Below are 15,284 nucleotides of genomic sequence, written 5' to 3'. Positions count from 1 at the left end.
AAATGAATGAATTGTTGCAAATATTTTCATACATTAAACGTATCATTGTGATTATGTTCCACCGAGAGTCCGAGTCCGTGGCATTCAGCTGTGAATTTCATACTTTGTTACTTTAAATGTAAGAACAATACTTTTGCCGTTATTGTAAACTATCTTTTTTATGTCATTCAATAATGTTATGAAAAGTACTAGAACATGATAAAAACTTTTAGGCTTTACAAATTACTTTCATTTGTGCTATACAAAATGTGACTGCCTTGATTGAATTTATTTTATTTCGATGTAAATGAGATGTGAAACCAAAATTTGTAGTCCTGTTTGGCGCCATATAACCTATACTGTGTTTGTGCGTGGTAAAACCCAAATAAATAAATTGATTGAATTTAGGTCAAGGTCAAGGTCTAGGTGAGGTATTGTCATAAATATAGACATGTCAGTATAAATGAATTTTCATCAGGTGTTTACCAGTTTCTCTAAACAGATATATAAGAAAATAGAACAAAAGGACAGCATTATATGAGCCCATAAAGTACCCGCCTCCTCCTTAGCCCTTGATAATTAATGGTTGTAGGGCATCTAGTGTAGGTAGCTTGTATTTTTGTGTGTATATGCATGAATATAAAACAGAAGGTCCTGGCTGAAAACTAGGTACAATATAAATTAAGAGTATGGCTTGCTTACTTAACCTGATACACTTTTATTAGGCGTAAAAAAAAATTTGTTTGTTTCCAGTATCCCGATCTACCCCAAATTTTTGGCCCGACCCTAAATGTTTTTATGGCCTTGGGGAATATTTTTTTCAACTTTTTAACAAAAAGTTAAAAAACTGCACTTTTTATGCTTTAAACATGGCCAGTGATGTTAGAAATCAACTTACTGATGCTCTAAAGGCATAACTCCCTTATTTGTATTCATTTTTTGACACAAAAATAATTTCCAAAAAGTCTCCCTTAATAAAAAGAATTTCCAAAAAATAAAAAATTCCGACCTACCTACCCTAATTTTTTTGAGCATGTTACCAGAAACAAAGAATTTTTTTTTTAGGCCATAGTGTTTTAACTTTTGTATAGTGGACCAACTTGACCCCGATGGTTGACCTTTGCATTATAATACATAATAAGGCACAGTCTATTATTGAAAAGGAGTGTACGTAAAACACGAGCTGCACGAGAAAAAGGAAATATCAGTTTGTGTAAATATAAATTAGTGTGTTGGAAAGTTTTAACTGATCAATTGTAAGTATATCTACTTTGATACTGCACTGTATACAAACTCATTCCATATAAATATACACGGCTACCCTAAGCATACTTGATTTCTACAATGAAATAATCGATATGAATTATATAAGTCAGCCTAAGGTCAGCCATCGCAGTCAAGTTGCGACTACTATATACATCCTCTTCATTTCCAGGAATACAGTAATACAGTCATTATTCACAGGACACTTCTGTGTCACATAACAGGGAAATTTGCAAGTGTCGACTATGAACACATAAGTTTGTATTGGAATCAAATATTTTTAAATGTGTATATCAACTACATAAATCTGGCATAATGTGTAAAAGACAGCAATATAGTTCATTCAAACTTTTTTTTTTTTAATTTCTGGCAGAAATTTTCTGCATCATCGAACAATGTACTGAACTTAAGGCCAGTATTTTTTTATCTTTAGTTTTACCGACCCGCCGACCCTAAAATTTGGGAAAGTGAAAAAAAAAAAAAAAATTAAGAAAAAAATCGAAGTGTCAAATACTGGTGCACACACGAGTGATCCGCCAACTGACCATAATTAAAACGGTAACTGAACGTTAAACGTGCGGCTTTTATACCAACAGTACGTCCAAAAAGAGATGTCAATTTTTCGTGCAACAAAAAGCACATCGATACGAACACCGTGTCCGTTTATCCGCGCCCAGCGATCGGCGGACACGTTGTGTCGTGGTGTGCAATCGCGGTGATTCTCTGTGTATATAACGTCTAATTAAATTAACCCCGTTTTTCATTGTAGAAAGATAATTTTTGCTCCCATATTTTGTTTTCTGTTTTCAGGTAAATACCAAGCTTATAAGATGTGTAATTATAAACCTTTTAGTTTCCTTTGTTTATGTTTATAATTCTATGTAAAATTGTTAAAACGTCCACTAACAATTACTACTAACATTACATGTTGGAATAAATGTTTTACTCACCTCCGTTGCAATTAAACTGCATAATTCTTTCTTTCGTTTAGCATGTTTGCCCATTTTCACATGTTGCAAAACTATTTGGTAAGTTACTTATAATTAATAAGTTCATGTTGGTTAATAAGTGCTAATTAGATAATAATTTGTCGGTGCCCGTTCAATACGGCCCATACGTTTGTTATCAATAAAGAGTAATTAAATTTTTGACTGTTTTCGAGTAAAAACTTATTTGCAGTTTCAAAACAGTTAATATTAACTCCAACTCGTAAAAGTTGTTCGATATTTAAATCAATTTCATTTTTACTTGTAGCCCCGTTTATTTTTATTTTGCACTGATTTATTATCGTAAGGCAGTGGCTACGATTACGGTACCGTATTATTATTATCGTAATGTTTACAATGAATTAAGGGATAAATGAAATGTAACGAAGCAATTATTGTATTCTATTTCAGGTACAGTCACAAACTACTAGTACATAAAATTAGAAAGAAACAAGAAGTAAAGTTTCGGAGCATGACGCGTTAGTGGCTAGTAATACGGTCCCGCACGGTACTAAAGCTAGTCATACGTGAGGCACGTTCAGCTAGACCGTCGTGTTTGGACTATATGAGTAGTTTTGATAATGCTTTTGATTTCAAATAACTGTATAAAAAGAAGTTTATTTTCAAACAGTGATAATCACATACTACTAGATTTTTGGCCGTCGTGCGGGACCGTTCACTAAAGGATGTTTTAAAGCCACTTATAAATATGTATTTCCACATGGTGTATAATAAATAATGAAAGCGTAAAATAGTTGTTATCTATGCTTACGGGAAGAAACTTTCAACAAAAGTGAAAATTACAGCACAACACCAGAGGAGGGAAGGAGCAGAAAACAAAAATCGGCCTTCTATATCTTTTTTATTTCCCTTTTATTCTATACAAAATTTAACGGAATATAACATTTATTAGGAAGCACAAACAATTTAAACAAAAAAAGCCAAGAATGCTTTGCAATAGACAGAAAAAACATTTGTTATGTTGCGTTCTCATAAAAATTATAATGCTTCCATTTAATTTCATTTCTTTATTTCTTATTCATAAGATGTACATAGATTTAAACGATACCAACAATTGAAGTTTATTTATATAAAATACAGACAGACAGGCATACATATTCTATAAACCGTCATGTGATAATTACAGATATTATGTGACAAATATACCTTCAGTTGTTAAAACAAAAGTGTATTGTATTTATTTTTTGCTGCTGTTCCCCTTAGCCTATTACACAGACCAAACTTTATGAAAAAGATCACATATCGAGGGTTCAACGCAATAAGGGCGTATCTACATATAATAATTATATGTAGATACGCCCTTGTTGCGTTGAACCCTTGACATGTTTTTTACAAATATGCAAATATCTTAATTTTGCCGAAAATAATACAGAATGGAGAATAAACAATTTTTGTCATATATGAATTATATGATGAACACAAAATAATCTGTTAGCACTATCAATACACAGGTCTTTGTATTATATGATGCTATAGATATATTATGACATTTAATGCTAATAAAATTATGTTATTAACAAAACAAACATTAAATTGTAAGTTCTTGCTTCCAAGGCTCGTGTACAGCTTTCTTCTTGCCCTGAAAAAAGCAGATAAAATTTATATTTTTTAATACAGATGTATGTTACACATTAATAGTTTCTTGAAATTCGACATGTCATGTGATAGAATTCGATTAATGTTATTTCAGACATGTAGACGTGCATCGAAATGTTTAAATGGATGATTGCTTTGTTTATATAAAAGTGAATACCACTGTTTCCTGAGCAAAAACTTTTAATTCTGATATTCTATATTGTACTAAAATTATATTTCAAAATTCTTTTTGATAGTTACATTAGCAAATAAATTCGTAACAAATTAACAAGTTATTTAAAAATTATTGATTTTAACTGGTAACTTACCTCTTAAATAATTATCAAATTCCATGCAAACTGTGAACGAAGATTAATTGTTAGGGTGTTAAATAACGTTATCGTATTAAAATTTTTGTTAGTATAACAACAGAAGTTTGCAACGAACATACAAAACTGAAAAGTGAACTCTAAATAAAACAACTGAATTCACAGGTTTTATTGTTTATTAAGCACAGTCTCATCGTATACGCTTCTTGTCAAGTGCTCTACCTGCAAAATACGAAAAGTCTCCAAAATCAACTAGCAGACGAACATTGAAACTGAAAAATTACGATGTTATTTAATGTTATCATACATATATATATTTCCTTTCATTTTTGGATAAAATAAAATGGAAAATAGCATATTTTAAAACAATCTTGAAAACTGCGATTCACCGCGATTTCACGGCGAAACAGCGTGGTTGGCGAGCACCGTGTCTGGACACGCTGGGTGTCCATTGGGACTTTTCATTTTGGACGTACTGTAAACCAAAGAAAATTAAAAGTGAGAAAAATAAAACTATAACGACTGTCTTTAACTTTTATCTGCCAACTTGTTTCACAAGTTTGATTCAATAATCGTCAAATAAATTGGTAAGAGTGTTGTCTTATTAGTAGTTTCAGTTTAGGTCGAGATTTTGCAAAAATACTTTACAAATGAGGATTTTATTTTTAATTTTTTTCCCGCCGCCGACCCTATCTTTTTTCCAAAAAAATCGGTAAAACTAATAATAAAAAAATACTGGCCTAAGTAATAATATAAGCATTTATGTATAGGAATAGTTTTAGCCTCATCACTTCAGCATCTTTTCTAAGTCTAAGTTAACTGTTTAGGATTTCATCAAACATTGTGTTTAGAGTATTTATTTCTGGCATCAAACTTTCCCAAATTGGTTAAAAAGAATATTCCATTTTGTAAGCATTTTGCCAAAGATTTACAAAAAATATAACACCGCTGCCTGCAACATTTTGTTGACTGAATGCATATCTGATATGTTGTTATAGCGGCTACTTCTGTCTTAGTGAGAAAATTGTGTTCTAAGATATTGACATCTACGTACTTTATTAACTTCCATTTTTCAAGAAAGGAGAAGGTTTACTTTTGCCTCAAAATGGCCTAAAATCTGAAAGTTTCTAAATGGAGTAAAGAACACGTTTTCTTTCATCAAGAAGAATTCTTGTATCAAATTGCACAATATAATTTACAATATATTCATTATAGAAGAAAACATTTGACATAACTGAAAATACGTTTACCATTATGGGTATGGGAAACCTTCAGTTTTTAACCGAATTTTTAAACAAAACTGAAATTTTCGCTACGAGCACAGCTGTCGACCATAATAAAAAAATGACCATATATTCTGTGAAAGGAGCTGGACCTATTTTTGTGGTCCTTGAGTGTGCTTACTACTAAAATTATTCTTATGTGACCTAAATATGGCAAAAAATGCCCATTTTCTTAAAAATCTGCGATTTCAGTAATATTCAGTGATATGTGTTGAACAAAATGATAAATCTGTTTATAATCAAAGCCTTGAGATGTCTGGTGGTTGCGGGTTTTGCTAGAGTTATTTTCATTTTAAATGCCAATCTATAAATATACATGTATAAGAAACAAATATTAATGTGCCTCATATTTAAGATAAACTCTGTCTGACCTTACATGAACAGCTGGAAGTCAGTGACGTAACCATGGGCTGGAATACCTAATCATTGACAGATCTTATATAATCTAAATGGCCAGTGTGAATGGATAGAGGATGAATAAGAACTGCAGCTTGATCATTGATAATTCATCCGCATTGTATATGAATGGGACTACTTTGTGTAGCACATGAACAAATTCTTTTGGATGTGATTTGGAATCAAATAAAGATGCTACATGATTGTCAGAAATACACTTAACTTTGGTAGCCGGATAAACCCGCAACCAAAAATCTTAATTCCTTACAGAAGATAAACATTCTGGTAGCAAACAATATATATAGTTTTTCAAATTTTAGCCAATTTGAAAATTTTCAAAATTGCATAGGCCATAATTATAAGGCTTAAGTGAACTTTGTCCTTTGGCTGTTTTATATCAAGAGCAGTATATTATGGTTATATGTATTTATGTATTATATATACATGCTATAAATCCTTTCAACATGCACATTGTTCTATGTCCAACATTGCTTTCCTGTGATAAAAAATCTGATTTGGTTGAGCCTGCTGGCGGTGAGCTTGACATAGTTGTCACAATGGCGGTTCAGTGTATGTGTGTGTATCCGAGTTTGTCCGGGCTGTAACTTACCCATGGATCAAGGGATTCTTAAATATTATAACTTGGTACATATGTTTGCCTCAATGACATAGTGTGTTGTATGCAAGAACCAGATTGGTAGCTTAAAGGTCAAGGTCATACTTTAAGAAATCCTGTTTGGCGCCATATAACCTATACTGTGTTGGTGTGCGTCAAAAGTTGATACAGTTTCTCTTGTCTAGGCTGTAACTTAGGCATGGGTGGAGATGTTCTTAAATAACTTGGCAGAAATGTTTGCCACAATCAGTTCTGTCACTGCCAAATGGCATCATAAATGTTAGTCCTTTCGACAGCTGATGGGCTCGACATGTTGCCCGTGGGCATCTAGTCTTCCAAATACACAGGCCATTATCTTGCAGGTGCATCTAATCAGTTTAAATAATTATCTTTTCCTTTAAAAGGAATTACATGGAATCATAAATAATCTTACATCTCCGTTGATTTCAATGAATTTTAGGCAAGTTTCAAACATTGATGACACATGACCTACTTAGAAGTATCTCGTTTGTCATCATGATGGACTTTAATATCATTACAAGATCTAGAGTTACACGGTTACTAAACGCTAGCACCACCACCAAATTGTGGTGATAAGGAAAAGAGCTATCAACATTTCCGTGGTGCAGCAATTGCTCGTTTGAAAATGTAAACACGTGACTAATATTTATATTTTATCTTATTTTTTTATTGATAGAACTTTTTTCAAAAATCGGAGAATGTAGTTCCGTGTAACAACACTTTAACTAGCGGTTGGCTGTGATTTCATTAAAATGATATGCAAAATGTGGTGTCCGGAGCTTTTCTCCCAAATCTGACATTGGCACATTTTCATATCGGCCAGTATTCGAACACCATTCCGATTAATGGACACACTGTAAGAATATACCTGCGCATGCAAATTGTGTAGAAATGATAAATAACTTTATACGCACACACCATGAATAATAGAATCTCTGGTTAGAAGAAATATTCCAGGATTTTTAAAAAGTGGTGGCGCTATAACTCTAGTGATGTCGCCATATAGTAGCGGTGGCGCTGTTACGGCATTCAGTAATACGAACTGATGATGCATCCGGAACAAAACAAACACCAACATTCTCTAACTGATAGAAAAACACAATCATAGTTTATGTGCCTTTATGAAACATTCTCTATCCAACAGTCAGGGGTGTAACTGTTTCAAGTTATCACATTTTATAACCCATTTGAGTTATTGCGATTACTTTCATAACTTGTTTCAGTTATCATAAAATATTACAAAGCCCTCCTGTGCCAAATCCTTATTTTGAATGTGACTAATGCAATAATTTCCTGAATCCTTGGTCTTTTATCTTTCCAGCTATGCAGTAAATTTTTTTACGCAAGGCTGATAAAGTCTTACGCAAATGGTTTTAAAGCTATAAAACTCTTAACATCCCATTATGCTCATCAGGCCATGATCAGACTAAAAGAGAATTTGATTAACCACAATTTGCTACTAATTACACTTTGATGGTCAATTTGTGAGAGCAGCAAAAAGGCTTTTTATGAATAACTTACCTGGGTTATCTATATTTTATAACTCATACAGGTTATAAAATGCTGGAAAAAGTAACTGAAATAGGTTACATAACTTAAAACAGTTACACCCCTGACTGTCCAAGAAAAAAAAGAACAAAATACTCACAGACCCTTGGGACTCTTGTAGTCAAAGTAAATATTTTCCTTTGTTTATAATGTTAATGTAGAATAATTTCTAACCTTTAAATATTCTACCTAAATATAAACGCAAGTGTACTTTAAATTCAGGTCATGAAAAATAGAAGCAATACTTTTATTTCAAACAAAGATTTGTGTAGAATTTATTTGTTATATTAAGATTCTGAAAGTTACTTGCCTTTGTATTTTTACGTCGTTTGCATGCATTGTAAACAAAAGACCCAACCTTCACAATTCTTTCTAAAAAGTACAGTACATTTTCAATTCCAATCGATTAAATATGATTAATCAATACAGCTAAGATGTACAATCTGAATCCATATACATGTAGATTATTTTACGATCATGTACAGGTTACTACATGTATTTTGTTGAGTAACGTAATTTGGGTGTAGTGTGGGATAAATTAATTATTGTAGAAATTTCCGTGGCTTGCAGTCAGACATTTTCATATTTTAAAATTGAATATATCAGCCACTAATGATATACAACAGCGCCACCACTACTGTATAGCGCCACCACTTGGGTGATAGCGCCACCATTTTCAAAAAATAGTCGTGTTTTAACTTTTTACTGTGTTTTTCGTCATTCTTTGGTGTATAGGAACACGTGTTACTCAGTTCTACACAATTTGCATGCGCAGGTATGTTTTTACAGTGTGTTTTATCATCGGAATGGTGTTCGAATACTAGCCGTTATGAAAATATGCCACTGTTAAACTCGGGAGAAAAGCTCCTGGCACCACAATTTGCATAATATTTTAATGAAATTACAGCCAACCTCTAGTAAAAGTGTTGTTACACGGAACTACATTCTCTGATTTTCGAAAAAAGTTTTATCAATAAAAATATAAGATAAAATAAAAATTTTACTCACATGTTTACATTTTCAAACGGGCGATAGCTGCACCACGGAAATGTCAATAGCTCTTTTCCTTATCACCACAATTTGGTGGTGGCGCTAGCGTTTAGTAGCCTTGAGTTAGAGAAATGAATTTCTAAAATTATGGAAATAATAATTTAAAAGCTGGACCTATAATTGTGTTGTTGTGATGTTAAACCCCCCAAAAAAATCAAAGGACAAAATAAAATTGACAGTAACTTTTAACAGCAATAAAGATTTATTTTATAATTTATAATAAACAAATGATGAACATATAACTCTTTCACAGTATTTTCTTAAACCTGATATAGAACTATGACAACTAAGCATGCAGTTAGATAATTGTTTGTAAAGCATCTTTGAATCTCTCAGCTTGTTTTCATTGGTTCAACTTCATGACTTTAATTGCCATCAGAGCAAGAAATGGAATTTGTTTTACAGGATGATTTCTAATTTCAAGCTTTGTTGATTTAAACTTCATTTTAAGCTTGGTTGATTTCAACTTAAAGTGCACTAACCTTTTACTTTTATTTTGTGCTGGTACAAAAAGAAATATATTGACATTAATTTTTCGCAGATATACTATGAGAACACCTACAAAATGGAACCACCGGAGAAGTTTCGACCAGATAAGGTTAGGCCTATTATTGAGAAGGTGCTTGCTACAAATCTAGAAGGTTTGTCATTGAAATTTATTTATCTTAAAAAATATCATGTTTTTATACTCCCACAAACAAAGTTTGAGGGGGTATAATATTATAGGAGTGACCTTGTCAGTCTGTCTGTCTGTCGGTTGGTCTGTTGGTTTTCATGGTTTAAGGATAATAGCTCATGAAAGGCTTGACAGATTTAAATAAATGTTGGTACACAGAACTGTGTAACATCATAAGGTCACAATGACCCGGAACAGCAAAATGGTTTCCGGATTATAACTTGAGAAATGCATGGGCCTAGGATCATTTAAGGTCAGTAGGTCAAGGGTCAAGGTCACAGTGACCCATACCAGTTAAACAGTTTCTGGATAATAAACTTGAGAACACTTGGGCCTAGGATGACCCTTATTGATTTTGAGGTTAGCAGGTAAAAGGTCAAGGTCACAGTGACCCCGGACAGTTAAACTGTTTCCGGACGATTACTTGAGAACGCTTGGGCCTATGGAAGTTGATTGGAAGGTTGGTCATGACCAGCAGATGACACCTATTGATTCTGAGGTCAGAGGTCAAGGTCACATTTTAAACTTTTCCAGACGACAACTTGAGAACGCTTGAGCCTAGAATCGTGAAACTTGATAGGGAAGTTGACCGGCAGATGACCCCAGTGATTTTGAGGTTCGACTTTGACATAGGATTACTTTTGTGACAAGGCCGTATTGTGGGTGTATATAATTCGTCACTCCTGGGACAGCTCTAGTTCAGTTACAACAGTATTCAAAGCATTTAAATTTCTGCAAAGATTTCATGGTGATCTACCTGACAGAAAAAAATGACTGGAACAAACACAATCTTTCCAGCTCCAATTCAGATGGTTTCCTAGTCTTGTTTAAACAAAACATAAAATTGCAGTAAATATGAATTTCCTGAAAAAAAAATTACATGTACTGTTTTTGCAGCTGCATCTTCCATTGATTTTGCCTCTCAAAATTAGAAAATTTCATTGATTTAGTAAATGGTTTGTGTTTTAATGAGCATGGTGCAATTATCTGTTTCTCTGTACTTGCATGTGTTGGTTTGTCCTGGTATTAAATGCTGGTTGGAAGACTATAAAACTTTTTGATTAGAAAGACTAACTTGACAACATCTAAAATGAGCAGAAATGTAGTGCAACCTTCTTGAAAGTCAGCTGTGTAACATTATTTACATTGATGTTTAGCTGTAGAACATCGTTATTATGTCTCCCACAAGTAATGGTGAGACATATTGATTTAGTGCTGTCCGTCTGCCTGTTTGTATGTGACAAAAAAATAAAGTTTGTTCAAACAACTCCTCCGAAACCACTGGAAAGACTTATGCCAAATTTCACAAGAATAATCATTGCCAAGCCAGGTTATACATATCTTTGGCATTTTCCAGTTCAGTTATTTGCAGTGGAGTTTTGATCCTAAATGATTTATACAATTTTATGATGTTTTGGCCACTTCTCTTATATTATAGGGCAGATGTCCACCAGAAATCAGTGTCAGGCCTCACTGTGTATTTTGTCAGCTTTTTCCAGTTCAGTGATTTTCAGTGGAGTTATGACCCTTGATTAATTAAATTTTATGTGTGTGAGTGTGTGTTCATGTTTAACTTATTTTTCAACAATTTTTTAGTCGACAGGATCTACTTGTAGCAGTGAGTACAATGCCCAGCTTTATAGTGCTGCCTCACTGAAATATAAAGCCGTAGACACATAACATGATACCCCACCCAGTAACATTATACTGACACTGAGCTGACCAGTCCTAGCACTATCCTCTTAATGCTGAGCACCAAGCAAGGAAGCTAATAGTACCATTTTTTTATGACGCGACCAGGGATCAAGCCCACTACTTACGGCACTCAGAAGACGCTTTACCCCTAGACTACTGAGGCGGTATGATGTTTTGGCCCCTTCTCTTATATTATTGTGTGAGTAATCCACCAAAGCTTACAGGAGTAATCAGAGCGATGCCTTATTGTGCATTCTGTTGGCATGCTCCAGTTCAGTGATTTTCAGTGGAGTTATGGCCCTTGGTTTATCATATTTTACCTCGTCAGGGCAGCTGTAGTTTAGAAATATTGACTGGACACAAGCTTAAGCTATTTGACCTTTTACCTCGAGGTGGAAAAGTCGACATAGGACCTAAATTGTGTCATGTGATTCTGAATCAAACAAAAAACTGACCTTGGAACTAGTGATCTAGGTTGTATGCTCTGAACTTTGTGGTCATGAGATTAACAAATGATGCTAGTTTTATTAAAACCGTCCCAGCAGTTAAGAAGAGATAGATTGGACAGAAAAATAGACAAATGGATAGACACATCAATGGATGGATATGCATGATTCAAGTATAGCTCCCATATATACTTTGTATCTCGGAATATAATTATGTATGCACTTTATTTCATGCTCTTCTGTCATCCAGTCTACTTTTGATCTTTTCAGGCAGGAAGTATGATCCTATCGAATGTTCCTTATTGTCAAAAGCCCTCTCTGATGATATCAAACATCAAGTTAGAGCTCTCAAGTTTGAAAGGCAAGTTACTTATAACATACAAAGGTACCAGTTACACTGTAAACTATTTCATACACTGAATGAACTTTCTGAACAAGAGGCCCTTATGAGCCTATGTTGCTCACTATGGACCGTGTATGAAAGGAATTGGAACCACTGCCTTACCCTTGCATGATCGTAAGAGGCGACTAATAGGGTCTTAACACTTGGTTTTGCAGTAACTCTGTGATTCCAGCAGGTATGCAAATTTTGATTCCATACCTCATGTTTTTATTTCGATGTAAATGAGATGTGGAACCAAAATTTGTAGTCCTGTTTGGCGCCATATAACCTATACTGTGTTGGTGCGCTGTAAAACCCAAATAAATAAATAAATAAATTGTCCTTTTGACCTTTCTTCAGACCAAGTTTGGTGAACATCCAATAAGCTGTTCTTTAAAATTCATTTTGTTTTTTCCTTGGATGGTTATAAAATGCAGTTGTGAGACTCAGTGCGAGTTTGAATAGACTTTGTTAAACTTAAAACAACAAAACATTGATTAATCTGCATAGTTAAGGCACAGCCTTGTTCAGTTCTCTCAAGTCTGCTTTTATTCTTCAGGTACAAGATTATAGCTTTAGTAACTATAGGACAGAAGGCAGATCAAAGTGTAAATGTGGGTAGCAGATTCCTGTGGGATGCTGACAGGGACAATTTTGCTACTGCTTCATGGAGTAACAAAAACCTTTACGCTGTCGGAACTGTTTATGCTGTCTACTATGAATAGAAGTCATTTGGATTTTTTACGTTTAAGCTTAATTATTTAAGAAATCAAGCACTTGTTTACCATTGGTTATGAGGCTCTACCAGCAGCATTTGGTTGAAAATATATTACACAATCCACTGACTATCCATTAAATTCTACTTTAGACTGAGGGTCTAATATTGATTATGACTTGGTGCAAAGTGGTTATATCGCTATTATTTCATACGAGTTACAACGGTTTCACACTAAGCACTCCAAACGTATAATTATTGTGTTCCTCACTGCCAAATTGGAGTTTTATATTTCAGTTTAAATTTTGTACAAGATTTCAATATTTGATCATTGTGCCTGTCTATTACAAGTCTTTTCAGGAGCAATTTGGTGATAGTACATGTACATAAACTTGATATTCTTTTAAAATTAGTTATTGATAAAAAAGTTTTAAGAATGTTTTTAATGAACGTCTGTTAGTTCATATTATACTCATTTTATTATTAAACATTGTTGCCATGACAGTCTTTTTTTCTGCAAAATAAAGCAATGTTCAAGAGGTCATATTGCCATTTGGCAGCAGTTGCATTGAACTCTTATGTAATTTGTTACAAAAAAATTTTATTCGTGACTTTCTTCTCATGAAAGCAATATATAAAAGAACTTAGAAGCCATCGGCTATTTGCTACTAAAGTTGACAGCACTCTTAAATTCATCTTGTGTAACAAATAAAGGATATTAGGTTAGTGTCTTTTCATACTGGATTATTAAAGTTATTGGATACATTTGATAGAAACACTCGAAGCCTAGTGTCAATTTCATTCAATGAGTTAAATAAATTCAGTAGTGAAAGGCACAGATGTAATATTCTTATTATCAGATGTAAGCTTTACCTGCCAAAATATCAAAAAAAAATTCTTTCTTTACCTGTTCCAGTCACAGTCAATTAGATCTCCTATACTTAAAACATCATAGTCAAAATGTTATAACACTAGTGTGATACAAACGTCATGCAATGGCTTTATTCACTGATAGAATGTCAAATATGTGATAAAGAGTTATAATTCTAGAATTTTTTTTTATCAGGAAAGCAATGTACAAGAGACCATTATATTAACTTACTACTTAAATGGCAGCAATGTGCCAAGAATTCATATTTACCCAGACACATTTAATGTTTTAAACAGTTTCCATTTCCATGGACCACTTTCATTTTTTTAGTAAGAAAAGTAATTTTGACTCTTTCATAATAGGTACAATATGAACAGTTTATTCAAGCCAAAAAAACAACAACAAAAAACACCAACAAAAAACATTATTTACATTGTTATTGTTCTTTAATAATTTCTAGTCAAAAAGTTTACCTTGTTAAGTTTTATTTGTTGTGCCTTAAAGTGTTTTTATTTGTTTTGCTTAATTTTACATTTTAATGAATTGTTAATGTATGGTGCTGAATAACAAGGAAAAAAGGGACAAAAAAAACCTACTTTGTATTGTGTTCAGAAATTTATGTAAATAAAACTGTATATAATGCCCTTTACTGTTTTGTTTGATAACCAACCTCAGCTTCAAATCGTTGGACATCAGATACTGTCAAATCTGATACATGTATTTACCTTTTGTCACATTTCTGTTGTTCAGTTAGTTGAGGTCCTATGTGTTCTTTGACAACTTGGGTATGAAAAGAATTTGAACCACTGTCTTGCCCTTACATGATCATAAGAAGCGACTAAGAGGGTCTGAACTCTTTGTTTTGCTGTATCTTTGTCATTACTGCAGGGGCAGAAGTTCCATTTTATACCACATATTTTTAAATATTTTGAAGTAATTTAGATGTGAAACCAAAAGCTTTATTCCTGTTTGGTGCCATTTACTGTAAATCACTTTATATTAGCGTGATCTTTATTTCCCGAATTTCGGCACCCTGAATTATTTCGCGGATTTATGAATTCGCGACGGAAGGGTCAGAAATTTAAATTCGCGAAGGTTCTTATCTCATGTTAGCGAAATTTCAGTTCCGGAAGTTATTATATCAATGCCAATTTTTCTGTACCGTAACGAATTTATGCATGCCAAAGACTCGTCAAACACGTTTATTTCTTTTTAGCAGTCGGTTACTTTATTCATACAGACTGAAATAATTGAGCCTTTAAATCCTGTATTCAATTTACTGGCAATTGTTCTTATTACACTTAATAGCTGATAAAATGTTTGTAACAGCCATTTCATAAATAATCAACTTACCAGTATATAATACAATGGTGTGATAAATTGTCCGCTTATCCCTGTTGTTGTCTAAACAAAATGTGTAAAAAAAAAAAAC

At 33.3% G+C, this 15,284-nt stretch overlaps 1 protein-coding gene across 3 annotated transcripts in view; it reads left to right on the top strand.

Moving 5' to 3' along the window:
* The window catches only part of LOC123524299 (dynein light chain Tctex-type 5-B-like), a 38,344-nt gene extending 23,848 nt beyond the window's left edge, over positions 1-14,496 (top strand). For all 3 annotated transcript variants that reach the window (XM_045302384.2, XM_045302382.2, XM_045302385.2), the window contains exons 3-5: positions 9,609-9,708; positions 12,155-12,245; positions 12,826-14,496. In XM_045302384.2, coding sequence (XP_045158319.1) covers positions 9,609-9,708; positions 12,155-12,245; positions 12,826-12,991 — 357 coding nt within the window. In that variant the 3' untranslated portion in view covers positions 12,992-14,496. The remainder of the gene's footprint in view (positions 1-9,608; positions 9,709-12,154; positions 12,246-12,825) is intronic.
* The last annotated feature ends 788 nt before the right edge of the window (positions 14,497-15,284 follow it).

The sequence above is a fragment of the Mercenaria mercenaria genome, chromosome 3 (assembly GCF_021730395.1).
Source record: "Mercenaria mercenaria strain notata chromosome 3, MADL_Memer_1, whole genome shotgun sequence".
Taxonomy (NCBI): domain Eukaryota; kingdom Metazoa; phylum Mollusca; class Bivalvia; order Venerida; family Veneridae; genus Mercenaria; species Mercenaria mercenaria.
The sequence above is the reverse complement of the archived record's forward strand: the minus strand, read 5'-3'. Positions and strand labels throughout refer to the sequence as shown.